Below are 25026 nucleotides of genomic sequence, written 5' to 3'. Positions count from 1 at the left end.
AACAACAACAACAACAACAACAACAACAACAACAACAACAACAACAACAACAAAGATACAATGCAGATCAGAGTCCACACAAACACATATCAAACAATTAAAACAATTGACCCGTCACCGTGACATTTTTTCACAGACCTGCAAAATGTACCGTTTCCCCCATTGTGAAAAATGGCATAACAGATTGTGAACTCTTTGAACCAGCGCTTACATATCACTCAATATGCATGATTATTGTTTCCCTCTTCTGATGCCATTTTTCAAAATGGTGGTAATAGCAGCAACCGACGGCCGTTTGGTTAGATTTATCAAAACAATATATAATTCACTAGATGATTACCCGCTTCGCCAGGTACCGGCTTCGCCGGGAAGAAGTAGAGCCGAATACCAGGCTGCGCCTGGGACCCGGCTTTGAAAGGAGATAAACGCGCAAAACACTGGAGACCTTCTAAAAATAGTAACGTGCAGTGACCTTCTAAAAATAGTAACGTAGTAACGGGAATATGGATTGACGCCACACGGAGGAAGGGAGATAATCGCGGCTGAAAACACTGGAGAAGATAAGGAAGAGTTACTGGTAGTGGATCCCGACAACAACAAAAAAATCGGTTCAGCGCGCACAGCGCTGCGCGCTGAGAGCACGTGTTGAAATATCTCATCGATGAGGTTGTGTCCGGGGTGTAGCTGAATACGGTGTCCAAATTTGAAAAAGATCCACCGAGAACTTTGGCCGTGCATCGCGAACAGACAGACAGACAGACAGACAGACAGACAGACACTAGTCTATATATATATACGACTAGTGTCTGTGTGTCTGTCTGTGTATCTGTCTGTGTATCTGTCTGTGCGCGATGCACGGCCAAAGTTCTCGATGGATCTGCTTCAAATTTGGTGGGCATATTCAGGTAGACCCGGGACACGACACAACCTGGTCGATATTTCAACACGTGCTCTCAGCGCGCAGCGCGGAACCGATTTTGGTTCCACCTCAGCTATTTTGGTTCCACCTCAGCTACCCGGGCCCCCATACCGACACACCATAGCCGCTACTCCACATCACAACGCCAAAGTTCTCGGTGGATCTTTTTCAAATTTGGACACCGTATTCAGCTACACCCCGGACACAATATCATCGATGAGATATTTCAACACGTGCTCTCAGCGCGCAGCGCTGAACTCATTTTCGTTTTTGTGTTCATTTCACCATTATAAGTAACTCTTCCTTATCTTCTCCAGAGTTTGGCGTTTATCTACCTTCCTTCGTGTGGCTTTCCCGTTCAGTTGTAAGTTACTACACTGCGCTGTCCACTGCGCTGAGCGTCTTCGGATATATTCCCGGCGTTCTGTTACTGTTACTATTTTTAGAAGGTCAACGCAGTGTACAGAACGTAAATTGGACCCGTAAATTATCCTCACTGTAAAAGTGCAAAGGTCGAATCAATTTATAGCCACGCGAAAAATACACTGTCATCTATCTCTCTATAGATACGGGTCTCTATGTAAGCAACACCTGTGCATTGTTCAGTTCTGTTTGTGATGTGGTCTGGCGGCTTTTGTGTAATTTTATGTACTGGCCTTCCTTTCAGAAGCCATAACTTGCTCAGTCCTGTTTGAGTGGAGTTCGCCTCCAAAGGTGATTAACACGGTTACATTCGTCGACAAGGATGGGACTCGATATGGTCAGGAATGGCATTATGGCCACTGAATCATTTTCGTGCTGTTCCCATTCCACGAATCTGGGAGGGACCTAAGCTTGGCGGGTCCATTGTTCGGACCCGGCGAAGCCGGCGTACGGCTCTAAGTACTTCTTCCCGGCGAAGCCGGCTACCCGGCGAAGCGGGTATTCATTCTAGTCGTATATATATATATAGATTCTTCATCTTTTTCTGCGTTCACGACTGCCATTCCCACAAACACTCAGTCTCGCCGTTTTTGTGTGTGGATTTTTGTTCGCCAATAAGTTTCTACGCGTATGACAAATAGTTCACTCGCCAAACTGATGTGTCCCAAATTAATAATACAGAATGCATTGATACAAAAAATTATAATAAAAAACTTAATTGAAACCAGGTAGAAAAAAATCTTTTCAATTTTACGATATGTTGTGATTTGTGTGCTAAAGTGTAATACCGCATACTCGATCGTACATTATCTTATAAAAAAAAAAAGAAAAACAAAGTGAACATTTCCATTTCTGTCTATTTCTCTTTTAAAGGCATACTAACGCACTCCCGTGTTTACAAAGTGTAGTTTGCCCACAATCGATGTCAAACGCACCATAAGACCATATAATGACGATACGTCACCATGCGCGGACCATAATACATGCATTACAGCTTGTTCTAGCCTCTGAAAAAGTGAGGATGTCAACAAAGCCGCGGTGTTCTCTCCCTTGCATCAACGTTACATGTGTTGCCAAATCTATAAATAGGACGATCCAGATCAAAATGAAAATTCAAATATCTCAACATTTAAGGGGTCCTAGACAACAATATTTTGCAGGGAACTTAATTTAGTCTGTCTCCAGCTGTTGGTAAAGCAATTAGCGTGTATAGTCATCGAGTACATATGGCTTTAAGGAATCGTTGAACTCACATAAAATCAATCTGTTATAAAGCTCATATCACATTTATGTGTTGGTAACGGTGCCTAGAACACTTTTTATGTTTGGTCAAGTTCTGACTAAATGTTTTCCGAATGACTGAGAATCGAGACGAGGTATGTGTGTGGGTGTGTGTTTGTGTGCGTGCGTGCGTCCGTGCGTGCGTGCGTCCGTGCGTGGCAATTCCTAGGAAAATACTGGGCAAATACTTAGAACAATTTTCAAATAAATTCTTTACTCGTACTTTCATGTTTTTGTTAAATGTCTTTGATGACGTCATATCCGCCTTTAAAAAAGAGTTTAGTCCGCACTGTGGTGACTGCATGTTTCAATCAAATCACTTGAACACATTTTTAACCAACTTGAAAGCTTAGAAATTGATTAATTAATTTGTTCATTAATATTCTCATTAAGGCCTAACAAAAATGTATGTTGGTTTGGGGTAATCCGACCGACCCTATTTTTTCCCCGCGGACTCTAAAACTTGTTTTCATTTATCAAAAAACAAAAACTTTTGGCACATTTTGCGAACCATACCGAGACTAAGGGAAGTAACCTTCTTTAAAATCGACTTAATTTAAGAGAGAAACAAGTCGCGTAAGGCGAAATTACTACATTTAGTCAAGCTGTGGAACTCACAGAATGAAACTGAACGTAGTCCGCCGCTAGTGCAAAAGGCAGTGAAAGTGGCGAGCCTGTTTGGCGCGGTAGCGATTGCGCTGTGCTTCATAGCACGCTTTACTGTACCTCTCTTCGTTTTAACTTTCTGAGCGTGTTTTTAATCCAAACATATCATATCTATATGTTTTTGGAATCAGGAACCGACAAGGAATAAGATGAAATAGTTTTTAAAACGATTTCGGAAATTTAATTTTGATAATAATTGTTATATTTTTAATTTTCAGAGCTTGTTTTTAATCCAAATATAACATATTTATATGTTTTTGGAATCAGAAAATGACGAAAAATAAGATGAAATTGTTTTTGGATCGTTTAATAAAAAAAATAATTTTAATTACAAGTTTCCGATTTTTAATGACCAAACTCACTCATTAGTTTTTAAGCCACCAAGCTGAAATGCAATACCAAACCCCGGCCTTTGTCGAAGATTGCTTTGCCAAAATTTCAATCAATTTGATTGAAAAATGAGGGTGTGACAGTGCCGCCTCAACTTTTACAAAAGGCCGGATATGACGTCATCAAAGGTATTTATCGAAAAAAAGAAGAAAACGTCCGGGGATATCATACCCAGGAACTCTCATGTCAAATTTCATAAAGATCGGCCCAGTAGTTTAGTCTGAATCGCTCTACACACACACACAGACAGACAGACACACACACATACACCACGACCCTCGTCTCGATTCCCCCCTCTATGTTAAAACATTTAGTCAAAACTTGACTAAATGTAAAAAAGAAGAAAAAAAAGGGAAAAAAAGCCGACCTATCTTTTTTGGTCTTTTTGTTTGTTTGTTTGCTTAACGCCCACCCGACCACGAAGGGCCATATCAGGGCGGTGCTGCTTTGACATAATTATAACGTGCGCCACACCCAAGACAGAAGTCGCAGCACAGGCTTCATGTCTCACCCAGTCACATTATTCTGACACCGGACCAACCAGTCCTAGCACTAACCCCATAATGCCAGACGCCAGGCGGAGCAGCCACTAGATTGCCAATTTTAAAGTCTTAGGTATGACCCTCTCTCTGCCTCTCTCTCTCACACACACACACACACACACACACACACACACACACACACACACACTAAAAAATAAAAAAGAATAAACGAACGAAGGAACAAACAATCTACCAACCAACCAACAATGTCTCACCGTCATGCGGAACACAATAGAATATCCAGAGCTCATTCAACTCCGAAATTCATTGTCACATAATTATCTGTTATTACTCCACCACACTCGTTCGTTCCGGGACTGTATAGTGAAGCACCGTACCCGACGTAGGACTTGGGATTGCACTAGAAACGAGGGTCGAAGGAATGAATATGGGGGGGGGGGGGGGGGGCAGGGCGGGGGAGGGGGGCAGGGCAGGGGTGGTGGGGCAAAAAAGGTGAGGTTAAATAAAGTGGGGTAGGCGTTGTGCAATGTCACTAATCACATGCAATGATCAGCGATTGGCTGATTTTTTTATGTCTCTACATTGACCATGCATTGCATTAAGTTTGTTGAAATTGAGACGTGTGCGGTTGTTTCACCTCCTGTCGTTGTTCTGTTGGGCTGATATCTCCAAACCGGTCGCATTCGCCAAATCAGGTTTGAGAGTGTGTGTGCTCTTTGTCGTTTTACCAACAGCTACCACCAACGACAACAAGAGAATATTATTTTTTCCTCTTTTGCCTTCTTGATTCAGCGAGAAAAATAGTGATTTTGTGACACGAAATTCGTGTGTGCGGATGTGTATGCCAGATTTGAGAGTGTGCTGTTGTTTTTGTCCAACCGCTACCACCACCAACGATAGCAACAGAATAGTATTTTTTCCTCTTTTGCCTTCTTGATTCAGCGAGAAAATAGCGATTTTGGTACTCACCATTCTAGTGTCCCGAGTGTATGCCAGGTTTGAGAGTGTGTTGTTTTCTCCCACCGCTACCACCAACGATAGCAACAGAATAGTATTATCTCCTTTTTCCCACCGCTACAACCAACGATAGCAACAGAATAGTATTATCTCCTTTTTCCCACCGCTACCACCAACGATAGCAACAGAATAGTAGTATCTCCTTTTTCCCACCGCTACCACCAACGATAGCAACATAATAGTATTATCTCCTTTTTCCCACCGCTACCACCAACGATAGCAACAGAATAGTATTATCTCCTTTTTCCCACCGCTACCACCAACGATAGCAACAGAATAGTATTATCTCCTTTTTCCCACCGCTACCACCAACGATAGCAACAGAATAGTATTATCTCCTTTTTCCCACCGCTACCACCAACGATAGCAACAGAATAGTATTATCTCCTTTTTCCCACCGCTACAACCAACGATAGCAACAGAATAGTATTATCTCCTTTTTCCCACCGCTACAACCAACGATAGCAACAGAATAGTATTATCTCCTTTTTCCCACCGCTACAACCAACGATAGCAACAGAATAGTATTATCTCCTTTTTCCCACCGCTACCACCAACGATAGCAACAGAATAGTATTATCTCCTTTTTCCCACCGCTACCACCAACGATAGCAACAGAATAGTATTATCTCCTATTTCCCACCGCTACAACCAACGATAGCAACAGAATAGTATTATCTCCTTTTTCCCACCGCTACCACCAACGATAGCAACAGAATAGTAGTATCTCCTTTTTCCCACCGCTACCACCAACGATAGCAACAGAATAGTATTATCTCCTTTTTCCCACCGCTACAACCAACGATAGCAACAGAATAGTATTATCTCCTTTTTCCCACCGCTACCACCAACGATAGCAACAGAATAGTAGTATCTCCTTTTTCCCACCGCTACCACCAACGATAGCAACAGAATAGTATTATCTCCTTTTTCCCACCGCTACAACCAACGATAGCAACAGAATAGTATTATCTCCTTTTTCCCACCGCTACCACCAACGATAGCAACAGAATAGTATTATCTCCTTTTTCCCACCGCTACAACCAACGATAGCAACAGAATAGTATTATCTCCTTTTTCCCACCGCTACCACCAACGATAGCAACAGAATAGTATTATCTCCTTTTTCCCACCGCTACCACCAACGATAGCAACAGAATACTATTATCTCCTTTTTCCCACCGCTACCACCAACGATAGCAACAGAATACTATTATCTCCTTTTTCCCACCGCTACCACCAACGATAGCAACAGAATACTATTATCTCCTTTTTCCCACCGCTACCACCAACGATAGCAACAGAATAGTATTATCTCCTTTTTCCCACCGCTACAACCAACGATAGCAACAGAATAGTATTATCTCCTTTTTCCCACCGCTACCACCAACGATAGCAACAGAATAGTATTATCTCCTTTTTCCCACCGCTACCACCAACGATAGCAACAGAATAGTATTATCTCCTTTTTCCCTCCGCTACCACCAACGATAGCAACAGAATAGTATTATCTCCTTTTTCCCACCGCTACCACCAACGATAGCAACAGAATAGTATTATCTCCTTTTTCCCACCGCTACCACCAACGATAGCAACAGAATAGTAGTATCTCCTTTTTCCCACCGCTACCACCAACGATAGCAACAGAATACTATTATCTCCTTTTTCCCACCGCTACCACCAACGATAGCAACAGAATAGTATTATCTCCTTTTTCCCACCGCTACAACCAACGATAGCAACAGAATAGTATTATCTCCTTTTTCCCACCGCTACCACCAACGATAGCAACAGAATAGTATTATCTCCTTTTTCCCACCGCTACCACCAACGATAGCAACAGAATAGTATTATCTCCTTTTTCCCACCGCTACCACCAACGATAGCAACAGAATAGTATTATCTCCCTTTTCCCACCGCTACCACCAACGATAGCAACAGAATACTATTATCTCCCTTTTCCCTCCGCTACCACCAACGATAGCAACAGAATAGTATTATCTCCCTTTTCCCACCGCAACCACCAACGATAGCAACAGAATAGTATTATCTCCCTTTTCCCACCGCTACCACCAACGATAGCAACAGAATAGTATTATCTCCTTTTTCCCACCGCTACCACCAACGATAGCAACAGAATACTATTATCTCCCTTTTCCCTCCGCTACCACCAACGATAGCAACAGAATAGTATTATCTCCCTTTTCCCACCGCTACCACCAACGATAGCAACAGAATAGTATTATCTCCCTTTTCCCACCGCTACCACCAACGATAGCAACAGAATAGTATTATCTCCCTTTTCCCACCGCTACCACCAACGATAGCAACAGAATACTATTATCTCCCTTTTCCCTCCGCTACCACCAACGATAGCAACAGAATACTATTATCTCCCTTTTCCCTCCGCTACCACCAACGATAGCAACAGAATACTATTATCTCCCTTTTCCCTCCGCTACCACCAACGATAGCAACAGAATACTATTATCTCCCTTTTCCCTCCGCTACCACCAACGATAGCAACAGAATACTATTATCTCCCTTTTCCCACCGCTACCACCAACGATAGCAACAGAATACTATTATCTCCCTTTTCCCTCCGCTACCACCAACGATAGCAACAGAATAGTATTATCTCCCTTTTCCCACCGCTACCACCAACGATAGCAACAGAATAGTATTATCTCCTATTTCCCACCGCTACCACCAACGATAGCAACAGAATACTATTATCTCCCTTTTCCCACCGCTACCACCAACGATAGCAACAGAATAGTATTATCTCCCTTTTCCCACCGCTACCACCAACGATAGCAACAGAATAGTATTATCTCCTATTTCCCACCGCTACCACCAACGATAGCAACAGAATAGTATTATCTCCCTTTTCCCACCGCTACCACCAACGATAGCAACAGAATAGTATTATCTCCTATTTCCCACCGCTACCACCAACGATAGCAACAGAATAGTATTATCTCCTATTTCCCACCGCTACCACCAACGATAGCAACAGAATAGTATTATCTCCTATTTCCCACCGCTACCACCAACGATAGCAACAGAATAGTATTATCTCCTTTTTCCCACCGCTACCACCAACGATAGCAACAGAATAGTATTATCTCCTTTTTCCCACCGCTACAACCAACGATAGCAACAGAATAGTATTATCTCCTTTTTCCCACCGCTACCACCAACGATAGCAACAGAATAGTATTATCTCCCTTTTCCCACCGCTACCACCAACGATAGCAACAGAATAGTATTATCTCCTTTTTCCCACCGCTACCACCAACGATAGCAACAGAATAGTATTATCTCCCTTTTCCCACCGCTACCACCAACGATAGCAACAGAATACTATTATCTCCCTTTTCCCTCCGCTACCACCAACGATAGCAACAGAATAGTATTATCTCCCTTTTCCCACCGCAACCACCAACGATAGCAACAGAATAGTATTATCTCCCTTTTCCCACCGCTACCACCAACGATAGCAACAGAATAGTATTATCTCCTTTTTCCCACCGCTACCACCAACGATAGCAACAGAATACTATTATCTCCCTTTTCCCTCCGCTACCACCAACGATAGCAACAGAATAGTATTATCTCCCTTTTCCCACCGCTACCACCAACGATAGCAACAGAATAGTATTATCTCCCTTTTCCCACCGCTACCACCAACGATAGCAACAGAATAGTATTATCTCCCTTTTCCCACCGCTACCACCAACGATAGCAACAGAATACTATTATCTCCCTTTTCCCTCCGCTACCACCAACGATAGCAACAGAATACTATTATCTCCCTTTTCCCTCCGCTACCACCAACGATAGCAACAGAATACTATTATCTCCCTTTTCCCTCCGCTACCACCAACGATAGCAACAGAATACTATTATCTCCCTTTTCCCTCCGCTACCACCAACGATAGCAACAGAATACTATTATCTCCCTTTTCCCACCGCTACCACCAACGATAGCAACAGAATACTATTATCTCCCTTTTCCCTCCGCTACCACCAACGATAGCAACAGAATAGTATTATCTCCCTTTTCCCACCGCTACCACCAACGATAGCAACAGAATACTATTATCTCCTTTTTCCCACCGCTACCACCAACGATAGCAACAGAATAGTATTATCTCCTATTTCCCACCGCTACCACCAACGATAGCAACAGAATAGTATTATCTCCTATTTCCCACCGCTACCACCAACGATAGCAACAGAATAGTATTATCTCCTATTTCCCACCGCTACCACCAACGATAGCAACAGAATAGTATTATCTCCCTTTTCCCACCGCTACCACCAACGATAGCAACAGAATAGTATTATCTCCCTTTTCCCACCGCTACCACCAACGATAGCAACAGAATAGTATTATCTCCTTTTCCCCACCGCTACCACCAACGATAGCAACAGAATAGTAGTATCTCCTTTTTCCCACCGCTACCACCAACGATAGCAACAGAATAGTATTATCTCCCTTTTCCCACCGCTACCACCAACGATAGCAACAGAATAGTATTATCTCCTTTTCCCCACCGCTACCACCAACGATAGCAACAGAATAGTATTATCTCCTTTTTCCCACCGCTACAACCAACGATAGCAACAGAATAGTATTATCTCCTTTTTCCCACCGCTACAACCAACGATAGCAACAGAATAGTATTATCTCCTTTTTCCCACCGCTACCACCAACGATAGCAACAGAATAGTATTATCTCCTTTTTCCCACCGCTACCACCAACGATAGCAACAGAATAGTAGTATCTCCTTTTTCCCACCGCTACAACCAACGATAGCAACAGAATAGTATTATCTCCCTTTTCCCACCGCTACCACCAACGATAGCAACAGGATAGTATTATCTCCTTTTCCCACCGCTACCACCAACGATAGCAACAGAATAGTATTATCTCCTTTTTCCCACCGCTACCACCAACGATAGCAACAGAATAGTATTATCTCCTTTTTCCCACCGCTACCACCAACGATAGCAACAGAATAGTAGTATCTCCTTTTTTCCCGTCTTGATTCAGCAAAAAAAATTACGATTTTGGGACACAAAATTCTTTTGTGTGTGTGTGGGGGGAGGGGGGGGGGAGTTACTAGTAAATACAAGGTTGGTTGTGGCAACTACGGCCAAGGTAGTGTTCATGCGTGTAGGCCAGGTGGTTTTTTAATGGCGATCCTTTCATGTTCATTCATGTACGGCGAGGCGTTTTGGTAGGGGGCATTTCGTGTTCTCGAATCTATAGAACCATTATGGGCTGTAGTTTTGAAGGTGAGTTGGTGAATCTAATATCCTTTTGTGGTGTTTTGTTTTAGGTCGCTTTTTTCTATGGCAATCCGTTTGTGAACAAATTAAGTTTGTGTGTGTGTGTAAACTAAATAATATTTTATAACTAAATAATGCATTAACCCTAAATTGAGGTGTTCCAAGTTTGCCGACTGTTCCGGGATTGGCGACTTTCCCTTATATTTCGTTTATTTACGACAAATTCCTATTATTTACTTAATACAGATTTGATTGAATTACTTAAATAAACAATTTATTATTTAATTAAACAATGAATTGTTTCAGACAAAAAAGCATTATGTAATGAATAAGGAATCTCCACAGCATCTTAGGGGGCCGGATAGCTCAACTGGTGGAGCACGAGACTTGTGATCCAAAGACAACCAAAGACTTGTGATCCTAAGGTCACAGATTCGAATCCCGTGAGGGACCGACACGGGTCAACTTTATGCGCAGACTCAGAGATGGTATCTATACCCCCCCGTGTCACCACAGTTGCACATACTGCCATAAGTGCGGCAAGTGGCTGATTACGCCTACACACGCACACATCTGGGTAGCTGATAGTTTTCCACTGGGAGGGAGCGACCCGAATTTCCCAGTATCGGGATAACAGAGTAAATGAAATTAAATGAAAAATCTAGCGCTAAATAATGCAATATTTATCGTTGTTCGCGGTCAACGGTAAATAGTGCAGTGTATAACATAACTAAATTATCAAAAACTAAACTAGCTCTACGTTTAAATTATCATCGATGCAAGTCCCTCTTGTACTGTCGGAGCCATACAAAGCTGGCATTTAATAGTTTCGGGATATTGTATAATGCATTATTTACCATTGGACGGCAAATGCTGCATTATTTAAGCGAACAATTCTAAATAATGCATTATTTAGCAGACAGTGCCGTAGAGATTCATTATTAATGATATAATGCTTTTTGGGGGGCTAACACGTCATTGTTTAAGTGACTAATCAATTGCTTAATGGAATCTTTAAATAAAATCTGTATAATGGTTATTTACGACAATTTGTTTGTAAAGAAATCAAGATGTTTTGCTGTGATCTATCTAATGCATAATTCAGCTGAACCATGCATTATTAAGCTAAAAAAAACACACACCTGTATTAATCATTTAAATATACATTATAAAGATCACAACAAAAAACACTTAATTTATTTACAAACGGATCCATTGCCACATTCCCTGCATTGAGCTAATAATTATGTGTGTCACTGGGATTTTCCATATGCAAAGCCGGTCGTTTAGGCCACAAAAAAATAGTCTGTTTACGGTAACAGCAAAAAAAATAGGGTCGGTAGGTCGGGATTTTTTTTTTTTTTTTTTGGCCTCCAAAAAACATATTTTAAGTTATTTTGCAAAAAAAACCCAGACTTTTTATTTTTTTAATTTTTTTTATTTCTTTCTTTTTTTTCTCCGCCTCGTGATCTGACCAGGCTGTAACATGGGATGAGACTATTCCTCCACTTGGTCACATACCAAAATTCAACACTCTGACTGCTTGCTGTGAGGGGTAGGATTTTTTTATGAGTTGATTTCCGGAAAACAAAGGCACCAGTGATTTGTACGAAATTAATTAATTCACAAATTCAAAAAATAACAACCTACTTTGGACAGAGAGCACTCAGACTGTCCATTTTAGCTATGTGAAAAGAATTCTTTGTATGGAAGCTTTACGTTATTGCAGCCACGCCTTGCGTATCAACTTACCACGCACTGGAACGGAACCAAACGGAGGTAAAACTACAGGGGAACTTCCTTCAACGAATCTATCGTGCGTGGAGGTTTTTTGTTTTGTTGGGGGAGGAGGGGGGGAGGGGGGTTGTTAATTGCGAAGATCCCGTTACGGTGTTGAATAAAGAACAAGGTTGTCTACGCGGCGAGTCGCTAAGATCATCACACATCTAAATAGTGGTTGGTTTTTAAGTCCCTTCATGCGAAAAGGGTTTGTGTACATTATACCAATAAAGTGGAGAGGAGCATGTTTAATACAAAAAATTAATACCATTTAAGACAAATATTTACTTTGACTTCATTACATAAGACAAATATCTGCTCTTAAAACTATCAGTGCTGGAAGTCTCTCTCTCTGTGTCTCTGTGTCTCTCTCTCTCTCTCTCTCTCTCTCTCTCTCTCTCTCTCTCTCTCTCTCTCTCTCTCTCTCTCTCTCTCTCATTTGTGACCCTCCACCACGGAATGATTTTTTACATTTTCTTAAAGAGTTTGTTATTCTCTATCCAGTGGTAAAAACCGTTTTAGAAAAGAATGAACACTTTTCGAGTTATAACCTGTGACTATGGTGACCCTCACACTGTTACTAGACACCCCCCGGACTTATATTATGCCTAGCGCAGAACCGCGTGGGGTGACATGCGACTCATTTCGTGTTGGAGGGTCACATTTTATCATTGTGTGTCTGTGCGTCCCAAGGACAGATTGAAAGAAAAGGCGTAGCCTTAAATCTTAATCCTCGTTAAATAAAGTTCAATTCAATTACACCGTCGCGATATAACCTTGAATGGCTGAAAACGACGTTAAACACCAAATAAAGAAAGAATTCAATTACATTAAATTAAATTCTCTCTCGTTATCCCCGTTCACTTTATTTGTTAGTTACCAGTCCCTGTTGGCCTCTTGTGTGTCTAAGGCCCCCCCAAAAAAATAGTCTGTTTACGGTAACCCGACCGACCCTATTTTTTTCGCGCGACCCTAAACTTTTTTTTTGGCATTTGGGGGAAAAAAAAAAAAAAAAAAAAATTGGTTTTTTTGGCAAAATAAACGTAAAAATATGGTTTTTTGGAGACAAAAAAAAATCCCGACCTACCGACCCTATTTTTTTGGCCTATGTTACCGTAAACAGACCTTTTTTTTTTGTTGCCTAACTGTATGTGCTCACCATAATTATTCTACATGTTTCGTGTGTGAGTGCATGAGGCTAACATCCTATAAAGAACTACAACTACTTTCTGTCAACCAAATAGCATCTGTACAAGTCATACACACATTCGCTCGTTTCATTCTTATCACTCACTCCCGAAAATTAATTGTCCACACGAACTCGTTTGCAGTTCAGTCCAAGTTAAGTGAAAAGTTGTAGAATTTGACCTTTTTTTTTTAAGATAAAATCATAGAAAAATCAACAATTGTCAACAACATATTTTTAAAAAACATGAAACAAAAGTTTACTATCAAATAGCCCAGCAGGGCATTGCTGACCAATTGTCTCCCCTGCACTTCTGTTTCTTTTCTTTCTTAAATCATAAAATGTTATCCAAATGTATGTGCTCACCATATTCTCCTTGACAAATGGTCCGTCTGGGAAAGCATACAGCCACGATATCGTGCTACTATTTTGCCCCTCCGCTCTCAACACCCCCCCCCCCCACCCCCCACCCACCTCCTCCAACCCCAACCCCACAAGCGCCCCACTTCAACCTGGCCACAAAGAAAAACCCATCTTTCTTTCTTTCTTTATTTGGTGTTTAACGTCGTTTTCAACCATTCAAGGTTATATCGCGACGGGGGAAGGGGGGAGATGGGATAGGAGAAAGGGGGGCGATGGGATAGAGCCACTTGTTAAGTGTTTCTTGTTCACAAAAGCACTAATCAAAAAATTGCTCCAGGGGCTTGCAACGTAGTACAATATATGACCTTACTGGGAGAATGCAAGTTTCCAGTACAAAGGACTAAACATTTCTTACATACTGCTTGACTAAAATCTTTACAAACATTGACTATATTCTATACAAGAACCACTAAACAAGGGTAAAAGGAGAAACATAATCCGTTAGTCGCCTCTTACGACATGCTGGGTGCAGAGAAGTAAGGATGTGGAAAAGAAGACTTTTGGTAAGTGAAATAAAGGTGATGGATCCAGTCAGATAGAAATAAGACAACAAGAAAAGAATTGGAAATCTGCAGGGAATAGTAGGGAGAGTTTTCTTGGAAGGAAATATAGGTGAAAGGACTGGTAAGGCAGAAATAAGACAAAAGAAGAGAAGTAAAGGGGTGGGGTAGCTCTGTGGAAACACTCCCGCCGCGTGAAGGCGACCCCTTGGGAGCAGTCCCCTAGCTGGCACCGGAGAGATTAACAAGCGTTAAAACGAACACACGACTTTCATCCTTAAAAGAATAATACTCGAATTGTTCAAGGTTCGTACAGGTGCTTGAAATCCTTGAAAGTGCTTGAATTTAGAGGGGTCAGTTTCAAGGCCTTGAAAGTGCTTTAACAATTGGCAAGATCCTTGAAAGTCCTTAAAAACTCTAAATGCTACAAACTGATAACACAACATATTGGGTGGGGAGTTTGCCCAGTCGGTAGAGGCGCTGGCTTTAAAACCGGTTGTTACTGTCAGCGTGGGTTCAACCCCCAAGTTCAGCGCGGGATGTGTGTCCCAGGGTCAACTTTGTGCAGACTCTCCTCGGTGTCCGAACACCCCCGTGTTCACGCATGCGCACGATAAAGATCCCAGGGTCACAGCGAAATCCTCAGGCCTTGGAAACACGAATACATGCATGCAAAAATATGAAGCCCCGGTGTCCGTTCGGCCAACAGCCCATAATGTAACCATTTCAGCAGTGACCCAAGACGACCCAACCCGGTCCCTAGCCCATTTCAGGTCTCCTCTAGCAGTCGGCAGCCAGCTGTCTACGCCCCCCCCCCCCCCCCCCCCTGCATTTTTATTTTTATTTTTTGTATCTTTCTTTCTTTATTTGGTGTTTAACGTCGTTTTCAATTTTTTGTATACAAAGCCGGGTTTTCCCGTGTAACATGCCCCTAATGGCTTTTCCGTGAGGGCGTAAAACTTACACGTTCTAACTGATAACACAACTATTGCAATGATTTATTATTCGATAACCTCAAAGAAAAAGTTGAACAGTAACTTACAGTTCCTTTTGAGTCTGTCTGCTTCAAAGCCATCGTCTGCTACGAATCTGTTGCCTTTGACAAAAATTAAATCATTAGTTTTTGAACATCTATTCTAATGATTTAAATCGGCGTGCGGGAAGAGGGTATAATAACCAGCGAGTGTATTATTGCGAGCTTTGAAGGTAAGAGGGAGCTTGATTCTCTCTTCAGAAGGTCTTGAAAGTCCTTGAAAAGGCCCTACATTTTAGAACAAAAAAACTGTACGAACCCAGATGGTTAAGCAAAGGGAAGCAAGCGCTCTAAAATGCTTACGACATGTGCAATAGAGTGAGGTGTATGCGGAACCAAGCTCCTGGCATTTAGAGCGCGTTATTTATTACTTCTCTTTGTTTCTCACATCTTCAAATAACGCTCTGGCTGCCTCATATGTTTAAGATTCTCATTTTGAATTGTGCAGCAAAGTGGGAGGTGCATGGACTTTCCCCTACACCGGGAGAATGGTCAGAGGTCCGAGGGACGGATGGACAGCCACTGAATCGATCAGACGTCACACCACGAACAACGGCGCTTCTGGCAAGAGAGAGGAAGGTTCCGCTGACGAGGATTCTTTCCAGCTGCTGTCGGAGCGTTTCAAGTTAAAGAAATCGTCAGAATCGTCATCAGAATCGTCTGCTGTTGTTTCTTTTCATTCCCCTCAGATTTCTATGTCGTTGTTGCGGCGTGCATTGACCAGGTGAGTGGCTACCTTCAATTAAAAAAAATCTATTTATTTTTTATTTGTCGGGGACCTGTTGTTGTTGTTTTTGTTGTTGTTGTAGTTGTTGTTGTTGTTGTTGTTGTAGTTGTTGTTGTTGTTGTTGTTGTTGTTGGTAAGGTTTGTAAATGATTCTTTTCTCCATTTCTGTCTTTCTTTTCTTATCTGTGTTTGTGTGTGTGTGTGTGTGTGTGTGTGTGTGGGGGGGGGGGGGGGGGGGATCCGGGAGTACCTGTTGTTCAAAGTTTTAAAAATAAAACACCCTTACCTGAGATGTTATTTATTGATATATTTCCTTTTTTGTCAAAGTTCACAAAAACAATCATAGAAACAAAGTACGTCAACACTTCATAATTGTTAGTGGTATGCTTACTCTTCATGTAGTCACCCCGAAGAGTATAGCAACAAACGAGTTGTCTCTTGTCTGTAAGGCTGCATGATTAGATTGCCATGTAACAAGAAAGTGTTTGGGTGTGCGTTTCTCCCTTGTGTGGAAAAAAGAAGTATGCCACAGACGAGTTTATCAGGCAATCCAAATCTCCGTGTTTTCGCTGATTCGCGTGAAAAGCTAAAAAAAAATATAAAAAAAAACCACATAAAAAAACAATCAAGTATTTTATTTTTATTTTCCTGCACAATGTATCTTGTGTCGGAGGGTGATGAATTCATATTTACAAGGCCAAATTGCTTCAGCTTCTGGGGGCACGCCCCCCCCCACCCCCTCCACGAGACCTACGCTGCACCCTCGACCCCCGGCGTTATTTATTTACTTGAAACTTGTTCTTCCTTGAATGGATTACCTGGTTAATTGTCGTTGTTCCCTTGACGTGACTGGTTTCAGAATGAAGAAGGCACTGTGGGAGATGAGGAAGCTTCAACTCGGCATTGTCGTCTTCGTTACTCTCATCATCATCGCCGCGCAGATTGTGAGTAGACCATTATAGGGGGGGGGGGGGGGGGCATGGGGGGGGGGGGGGGGGACACAGACACTGACACTTAAACAGAATTTATTGTGTAGGCCAACGACTCATTCACAAACTAGGTGGAAATAGATGTAATTAAAGAGAAAAGCAAATATTATACACCCAAACAGATCAAAATTGTTTAACATACCCCCGACTTCCAAGTGCTGGTGTGGGGGCTGTAGGCAGCAGCAGCAAAAACTTGACAAATACCCCCCTTCTCTCGCCATCTGTGGTAGGATGTCGTCTTTTGTATTAATGAATTCTCTCCCTTGGGACTTGGACGGAGACGCGTCGCAAAGGGAAGCAACTGTGGCGTCTGTTTGCCAAGACCCGGGAGAGTTTGTGCGTGTGTTTTGAATGAAGGGTATGGCAACGGTGACATTATTATCCTGGTATATATATTATGTATTTGACCAACATTATTTGCGTGAGGGCAACAGACACATTTGCTATACATCAACGGAGTCGTTGATAGTGATGTAGTTATAACTGATGGACCCTCGAATTGCTGTTGACTGATGACTGGCTGGCTGGCTGGCTGGCTGGCTGTCTCTCTCTCCTCTCTCTCTCTCTCTCTCTCTCTCTCTCTCTCTCTCTCTCTCTCACCCACACACAGCTTTTTCGAACATCTGTGTGTACAAATCAATTAGATCTAATAGTTTATCCGGTCGTTGATTATAACGAAGCCTTCCGATCCTTTTGTCAACGCTCTTTGGCCTTTAAATGTGAGTTTGTTTATCACTATCAGTGATGTTGTCTCTGCACGTATTGTGTGTATTGGATATGATTACATTGGATTGAATTGGATTAAAATAAATTGACCTGGGTTGGGTGCTATTGGAGTGGATATGATGATATCGGATTGGATTAATTTTGCTTGGCTTGGATTGGATTGGGTTAGCTGAAGGTTAGAATAGATTGAATTTATATTGGACTGAACTGGACTGGATTACGTTGGATTGGATAAGATTGCATCGGTTTGGATCGAACTTGGTTGAATCAGATGGAACTAGACTGGTCCAAATTGGATCAGATTGGATGGAATTCAACAGGATTTGATTGCATTGCACTGATCTGAACTGCACTGAACATTAGATTGGATTGCAAGAAAATGGTGTGAAGTATCCTGGATTGCAAGGAAATGGTGTGAAGTATCCTGGATTGCAAGGAAATGGTGTGAAGTATCCTTGATTGCAAGGAAATGGTGTGAAGTATCCTGGATTGCAAGGAAATGGTGTGAAGTATCCTAGATTGCAAGGAAATGGTGTGAAGTATCCTGGATTGCAAGGAAATGGTGTGAAGTATCCTAGATTGCAAGGAAATGGTGTGAAGTATCCTAGATTGCAAGGGAATGGTGTGAAGTATCCTGGATTGCAAGGAAATGGTGTGAAGTATCCTGGATTGCAAGGAAATGGTGTGAAGTATCCTGGATTGCAAGGAAATGGTGTGAAGTATCCTGGATTGCAAGGAAATGGTGTGAAGTATCCTGTATTGCAAGGAAATGGTGTGAAGGATCCTGTATTGCAAGGAAATGGTGTGAAGTATCCTGGATTGCAAGGAAATGGTGTGAAGTATCCTGTATTGCAAGGAAATGGTGTGAAGTATCCTGGATTGCAAGGAAATGGTGTGAAGTATCCTGGATTGGGCGGGATCGGATGCATTGATTTGGACGGGACTTGATTCGGTTGCATTGTACAGGAGTGGACTAACCTGGGTAGTAAACTGGTTTGAACTGAACTTGACTGCAGTGGACTGTAGGTTAGAATTTACTTGAATTTAATGGATTACATTACACTGAATTGGATTGTATCAGAATGCATTCAATTGGATTGAATTGGACTGGATAGGATTGAATTGGAGTGAACTGAAAAGTCGATTAGAAGGGGCTGAACTAGATTCGACTGGATTCGACTACTTTTATAGTTCTAGTTACTTTCACTGAATTTTCTTTCAACTGACTGTTTTAAATTCGATTTTGTTTTTTCAGAGACCGCCTTGCCTGTGGCCTTACTTGGTCTTCAAACAATACCCCAAGCTTGGCCCGGAGGACAATCATGACGTCACACTGGTCACTGGCTACTTCAACCTGGGTCACTTTGAGAAAGCGGGGGAGACGTTCGGGTTGTACAAGTATCTGCACTGGGCTGAGGTCTTCCAGTACGTCATGAACCCCCTCGTCGTCTTCACCGACTCTGAGCAGGTGAGTTTCGGGGGGGGGGGGGGGGGGGGGGATTGCGGGTTAGGCTGTGTGTGTGTGTGTGTGTGTGTGTGTGTGTGTGTGTGTGTGTGTGTGTTCTAATCAGACTTGACCGTTCGGGATTGCGTGGTCGTATTCGTTGTTTTCCGGAGAAGGGAAGTAACTGCATAAGCTCGGGCTACTTCAACTTTCGGGTTACAATATTGTAGATTGCTTGTCCACATCTGGAGTTCAATAGTCGACAAGCTCGACGCTTATCTTTAGAGCAGAATTGTGCGATGTTGTATTATTCATGAACAAAATTAATACAGAAACCACAGCCCGTAATGGATTGGCGTCAGCTATCTTCAGCGCGATATTATGTAAGCCGTAAAGGTGAATGGGGAAAGAGTCACTGAGACTGGCGATGGTTTAGAGTTGGTGTTTACACGGCAATAGTTTTACTCTGTTCTTTGCTCGCTCGCGAAACCTTTGCTTTTTTGCCGCGGGTTATCGTGAGTTATATGAAGTCTGATATCGCGCGCGTATCTCCAGACTCGGACTCAAGGCGCAGGGATCTATTTATGCCGTGTGAGATGGAAGTTTTTTTACACAATACATCACGCATTCACATCGACCAGCAGATCGCAGCCATTTCGGCGCATATCCTACTTTTCACGGCCTATTATTCCAAGTCACACGGGTATTTTGGTGGACATTTTTTATCTATGCCTAACCAATTTTGCCAGGAAAGACCCTTGTGTCAATCGTGGGATTTTTAACGTGCACACCTCAATGTAGTGTACACGAAGTGACAGAGTGGGCGGGGGGGGGGGGGGGGGGCTGAGGAAGTATAGGCTATGTTTGTGTGTCAGTGTCAGATCCCACTGTATATATATGTGTGTGTTTGTGTGTGCGCGCATGCCTACGTGCCGGCGTGAGTCTGCCTTCCTGCCTCCCTGTCTGTGCGGTATGAAGGTTTAAAAAGTTATCGGAACAAAGCATTCGCTGGCGCAACAAACCTGCAAACAGACAAAGCAAACGCACGATCATACAAAACAGACTGCTATTCATACCTTTTTATATTTAGTCAAGTTTTGACTAAATATTTTAACATCGAGGGGGAATCGAAACGAGGGTCGTGGTGTATGTGCGTGTGTGTGTGCGTGCGTGTGTGTGTGTGTGTAGAGCGATTCAGACTAAACTACTGGACCGATCTTTATGAAATTTGACATGAGAGTTCCTGGGTATGAAATCCCCGAACGTTTTTTTCATTTTTTCGATAAATGTCTTTGATGACGTCATATCCGGCTTTTCGTGAAAGTTGAGGCGGCACTGTCACGCCCTCATTTTTCAACCAAATTGGTTGAAATTTTGGTCAAGTAATCTTCGACGAAGCCCGGGGTTCGGTATTGCATTTCAGCTTGGTGGCTTAAAAATTAATTAATGACTTTGGTCATTAAAAATCTGAAAATTGTAAAAAAAAATAAAAATTTATAAAACGATCCAAATTTACGTTTATCTTATTCTCCATCATTTGCTGATTCCAAAAACATATAAATATGTTATATTCGGATTAAAAACAAGCTCTGAAAATTAAATATATAAAAATTATTATCAAAATTAAATTGTCCAAATCAATTTAAAAACACTTTCATCTTATTCCTTGTCGGTTCCTGATTCCAAAAACATATAGATATATGTTTGGATTAAAAACACGCTCAGAAAGTTAAAACAAAGAGAGGTACAGAAAAGCGTGCTATCCTTCTTAGCGCAACTACTACCCCGCTCTTCTTGTCAATTTCACTGCCTTTGCCATGAGCGGTGGACTGACGATGCTACGAGTATACGGTCTTGCTGAAAAATTACATTGCGTTCACTTTCATTCTGTGAGTTCCACAGCTACTTGACTAAATATTGTATTTTCGCCTTACGCGACTTGTTTCTTTTTTTTTTGCCTCGGTGATTTTTTCATCATCGTTTGCATACTGTTTGTCACTCAGGTGGAAAACATGCTGCTGCACACCAGACGTCACCTGCCCAACAAAACCGTGGTCATTCGGGTCCAGCGGTCCAGGCTCAAGGCCTTCCAGCCAGTGGAAAAGATTCGAACCCTCTTCAAGGATCCGCAGTACCCGAAACACTTCCCCAACACGGTGATCCCGGAGTACCCTTGCAGCCAACACGCCAAGTACGAGCTCGTGAACGAAGCCTTGCAGAAGAACTTCTTCTCCTCGAACAAGTACATCGCTTGGATCGACATCGGCTATTATCGCTATCTCACTCAGCGCAGGCGTCCGTTCTACGTGGTGACACCCCCCGGAATGGACGAGTCCAAGATCGCTATGACGCAAATCCAACCCAGGGATCCCTCGCTGTTTCCCAGTGACGTCTTCCGGCAAAATCTCGTCTGGGTTGGAGGCGAGATGAGCATTGGAACGCGGAAAGTGTTCAAGACTTTTGTCGAGGAGTATGATATCGCCACGGAGAAATTTTTGGAGGAAGGTTTGAGTAACACTGATCAGCAGGTGATTTATTCAATGTATACAGATATACATCATTTGACGAATAAGTTACAGACGAGTATTCAGACGTACCGGTGGATTTTCGACCGCGTGTGTTCGTGTTGGTTCTACCTAGGTTACCAGTGCTACAGGGAGGTTGAATGAGAGAGTGCGTGTTTGTGTGTGTGTGTGTGTGTGTGGGCGTTTCTGTCACTGAATGTGTGTGTGTGTGTGTGTGTGTGTGTGACTGTCTGTCTGTGTTTGCCTGTGTGTGTGTGTGTGTGTGACTGTCTGTCTGTGTGACTGTCTGTGTGTGTGTGTGTGTGTGTGTGTGTGTGTGTGTGTGTGTGTGTGTGTGTGTGTTTTTTACTATTCCGTTCATGCACAGTTGCTGTTTCACAAAATGATCAGTTTTATTGAAAATCACGCCTTATCGTTGGATTTATCATCTAATATTTGAAACAATTGATCATCAAAAAAACACAAGTCACCAGTCCGCCCTCTTGTTGTGATTCAATCCAATCTTCTGTGTCTTCGTTCCATTTACCACTTCAAGGAACAAGTATGCAAGATCATTGAGACTGTCCAGGTTCATCTTCTGCTTGAAGAACTTGCAGATATTTTGTGAGTTCTAGGACTCTGATCGTCCATGGTCGTCATCCATCACAACAATGCAAGAAGGATTCTTCAAAATCAAAGTGATGTGATAAACTGAATGTTTTGTGTGTGAGTGCATGAGGCTAACATCCTATACAGAACTACAACTACTTTCTGTCAACCAAATAGCATGTACAATTTTATACAAACCACACACTCATAGTCATACGCTCGTTTCATTCTTATCAGTCACTCCCACAAATTAATTGTCCACACGAACTTGTTTGCAGTTCAGTCCAAGTTAAGTGAAATGTTGTAGAATTTGACCTTTTTTTTTTAAGATAAAATCATAGAAAAATCAATAACAATTTTCAACAACATATTTACAAGAAACATGAAACAAAAGTTTACTATCAAATAACCCAGCAGACCATTGCTGACCAATTGTCTCCCCTGCACTTCTGTTTCTTTTCTTTCTTAAATGTTATCCAAATGTATGTGCGTAGCTTGAATTAATGTTGATTTGTGTATGAAAGACTTCGTCTACCTGTCGCTGTGTGTCACTGTGGCGTAGATAGTATGAGATAAATATACACTCTAAACATGAGTGAACACATTTTCAACACCTTTCTGTAACAAGTTTTGAACACTTCGTGACATAGTACGTAGTTCTACTGAGAAAGAAGCACACGTTATAGACACAGAGTGTTCACAAGTACACACTATGTGTGCTGTCTTTGCCAAATGCACAATGTCACAGAGTGTCACAAGAACACACTTTGTGTGCTGTCTTTGCCAAATGCACAATGTCACAGAGAGTTCACAAGTACACACTTTGTGTGCTGTCTTTGCCAAATGCACAATGTCACAGAGTGTTCACAAGTACACACTATGTGTGCTGTCTTTGCCAAATGCACAATGTCACAGAGTGTTCACAAGTACACACTATGTGTGCAGTCTTTGCCAAATGCACAATGTCACAGAGTGTTCACAAGTACACACTATGTGTGCTGTCTTTGCCAAGTGTCACAAAACTTGTTACAGAAATATTTTCAAAATGTGTTTTGAGTGTAGGTTATACACTTCGAAGTTCAGGAAAGCTGAGATATTCTACCCGGGGACTTGTTTCGAGTATTCCCGAGCCTCCGAGTGATGCTAATCATTGTAGATCTCTTCACAAAATTATTTCTCGGTGAAACGAACTACAGTAATGCACCAGAAATGTACTGAGTGTCCCTAATTTCAGAAAGATTTTGCAAGGCACCACACTTTAACGACTGGGAACATAGTGGTGGTGTCTTGAAATTGAGGTAAAATGGTGTCGAAAAGCATTTTATTTTGACATTCTTTTTGATGATATACGATAACGATAAATGCACAGCCCGGCGGTAACCTTAGGCCTAAAAAAAAAAAGGTGTGGTTACGGTAACCCGACCTACCCTATTTTTAGGGGCCGATCCTATAACTTTTTATTACATTTGTCAAAAAAAAATAAAAAAAATCTTGGTTTTTTTGCAAAATAACGCAAAAATATGGTTTTTTGGAGAAAAAAAAATAAAAAAAAAAAAAAAGTGATTGCCTACCTACCTACCCTATTTTTTTTGGCTATGTTACCGTAACCACACCTATTTTTTTTTTTGGCCTTACGATTATTTTTCTACTGCTGATATGTTGAAGTCACCGAGACAATCAACCGGCACGGTTGGCCTAGTGGTAAGGCGTCCGCCCCGTGATCGGGAGGTCGTGGGTTCGAACCCCGGCCGGGTCATACCTAAGACTTTAAAATTGGCAATCTAGTGGCTGCTCCGCCTGGCGTCTGGCATTATGGGGTTAGTGCTAGGACTGGTTGGTCCGGTGTCAGAATAATGTGACTGGGTGAGACATGAAGCCTGTGCTGCGACTTCTGTCTTGTGTGTGGCGCACGTTATATGTCAAAGCAGCACCGCCCTGATATGGCCCTTCGTGGTCGGCTGGGCGTTAAGCAAACAAACAAACAAACCGAGACAATCAAAGATGTTTGGTGGCTTGTTGGTTTAAACAATGTTTATTCATATTTTACATGTTCAGGAAATGTACATCGACATAAGGTGAAGACAACAACAAGCCTACGGCTTATGGTGGTGTCTTTAAACACATGTACAAGAAGAACATGGCAGACAGTCAAGCCCTTACACAGTAAGTAAAACCAATCCGTACATTTTACACAAAATATTATCCAAATTTAGAAGAGAAAAAAGAAGGTGAGAAAAATACCAAAACAAGTTAGCCTATCGTCTTCTGTTTTATCTTTATCGACGAAGGCCGTGTTTGATTAAGATGTAACAGAAGGCGATACGCTCTCCGAGGACCGACAAAATATTATGGTCTGACAACAAGCCACCAATCATCGATCTTGTCATCATGTTGGTAGTGCAAAAATACTCACAATAATCCCCGGAGAGCCATAGTTTGAACGTCATTTTTAGAATGCAATTCAGGGCCACAAAGCGCGTCAGAAGTTCAAGATATCACTTCATTGATACTTGTCTGTGACGTCAAACGTAACCTCTTCGTCGCTATTCTTCCAGTCTGAAAAATTACAGAGCTGTCATCATAATTTATTCGAGAATCAAAAAAA

The 25026-nt window shown here is 42.1% G+C and overlaps 1 protein-coding gene across 1 annotated transcript in view; it reads left to right on the top strand.

Moving 5' to 3' along the window:
• Window positions 1-23783, top strand: part of LOC138948527 (uncharacterized) — a 30247-nt gene extending 6464 nt beyond the window's left edge. Inside the window, exons 2-5 of the mRNA XM_070320079.1 lie at window positions 15871-16146; window positions 17009-17093; window positions 19120-19332; window positions 21312-23783. Of these exons, the coding sequence (XP_070176180.1) occupies window positions 15911-16146; window positions 17009-17093; window positions 19120-19332; window positions 21312-21977 (1200 nt within the window). The 5' untranslated portion in view covers window positions 15871-15910 and the 3' untranslated portion in view covers window positions 21978-23783. The remainder of the gene's footprint in view (window positions 1-15870; window positions 16147-17008; window positions 17094-19119; window positions 19333-21311) is intronic.
• Window positions 23784-25026: the final 1243 nt, after the last annotated feature.

Source organism: Littorina saxatilis, linkage group LG15 (genome assembly GCF_037325665.1).
Source record: "Littorina saxatilis isolate snail1 linkage group LG15, US_GU_Lsax_2.0, whole genome shotgun sequence".
Lineage (NCBI taxonomy): Eukaryota > Metazoa > Mollusca > Gastropoda > Littorinimorpha > Littorinidae > Littorina > Littorina saxatilis.
Note: the sequence above shows the minus strand (reverse complement) of the source record. Positions and strands in the feature narration are given on the sequence as shown.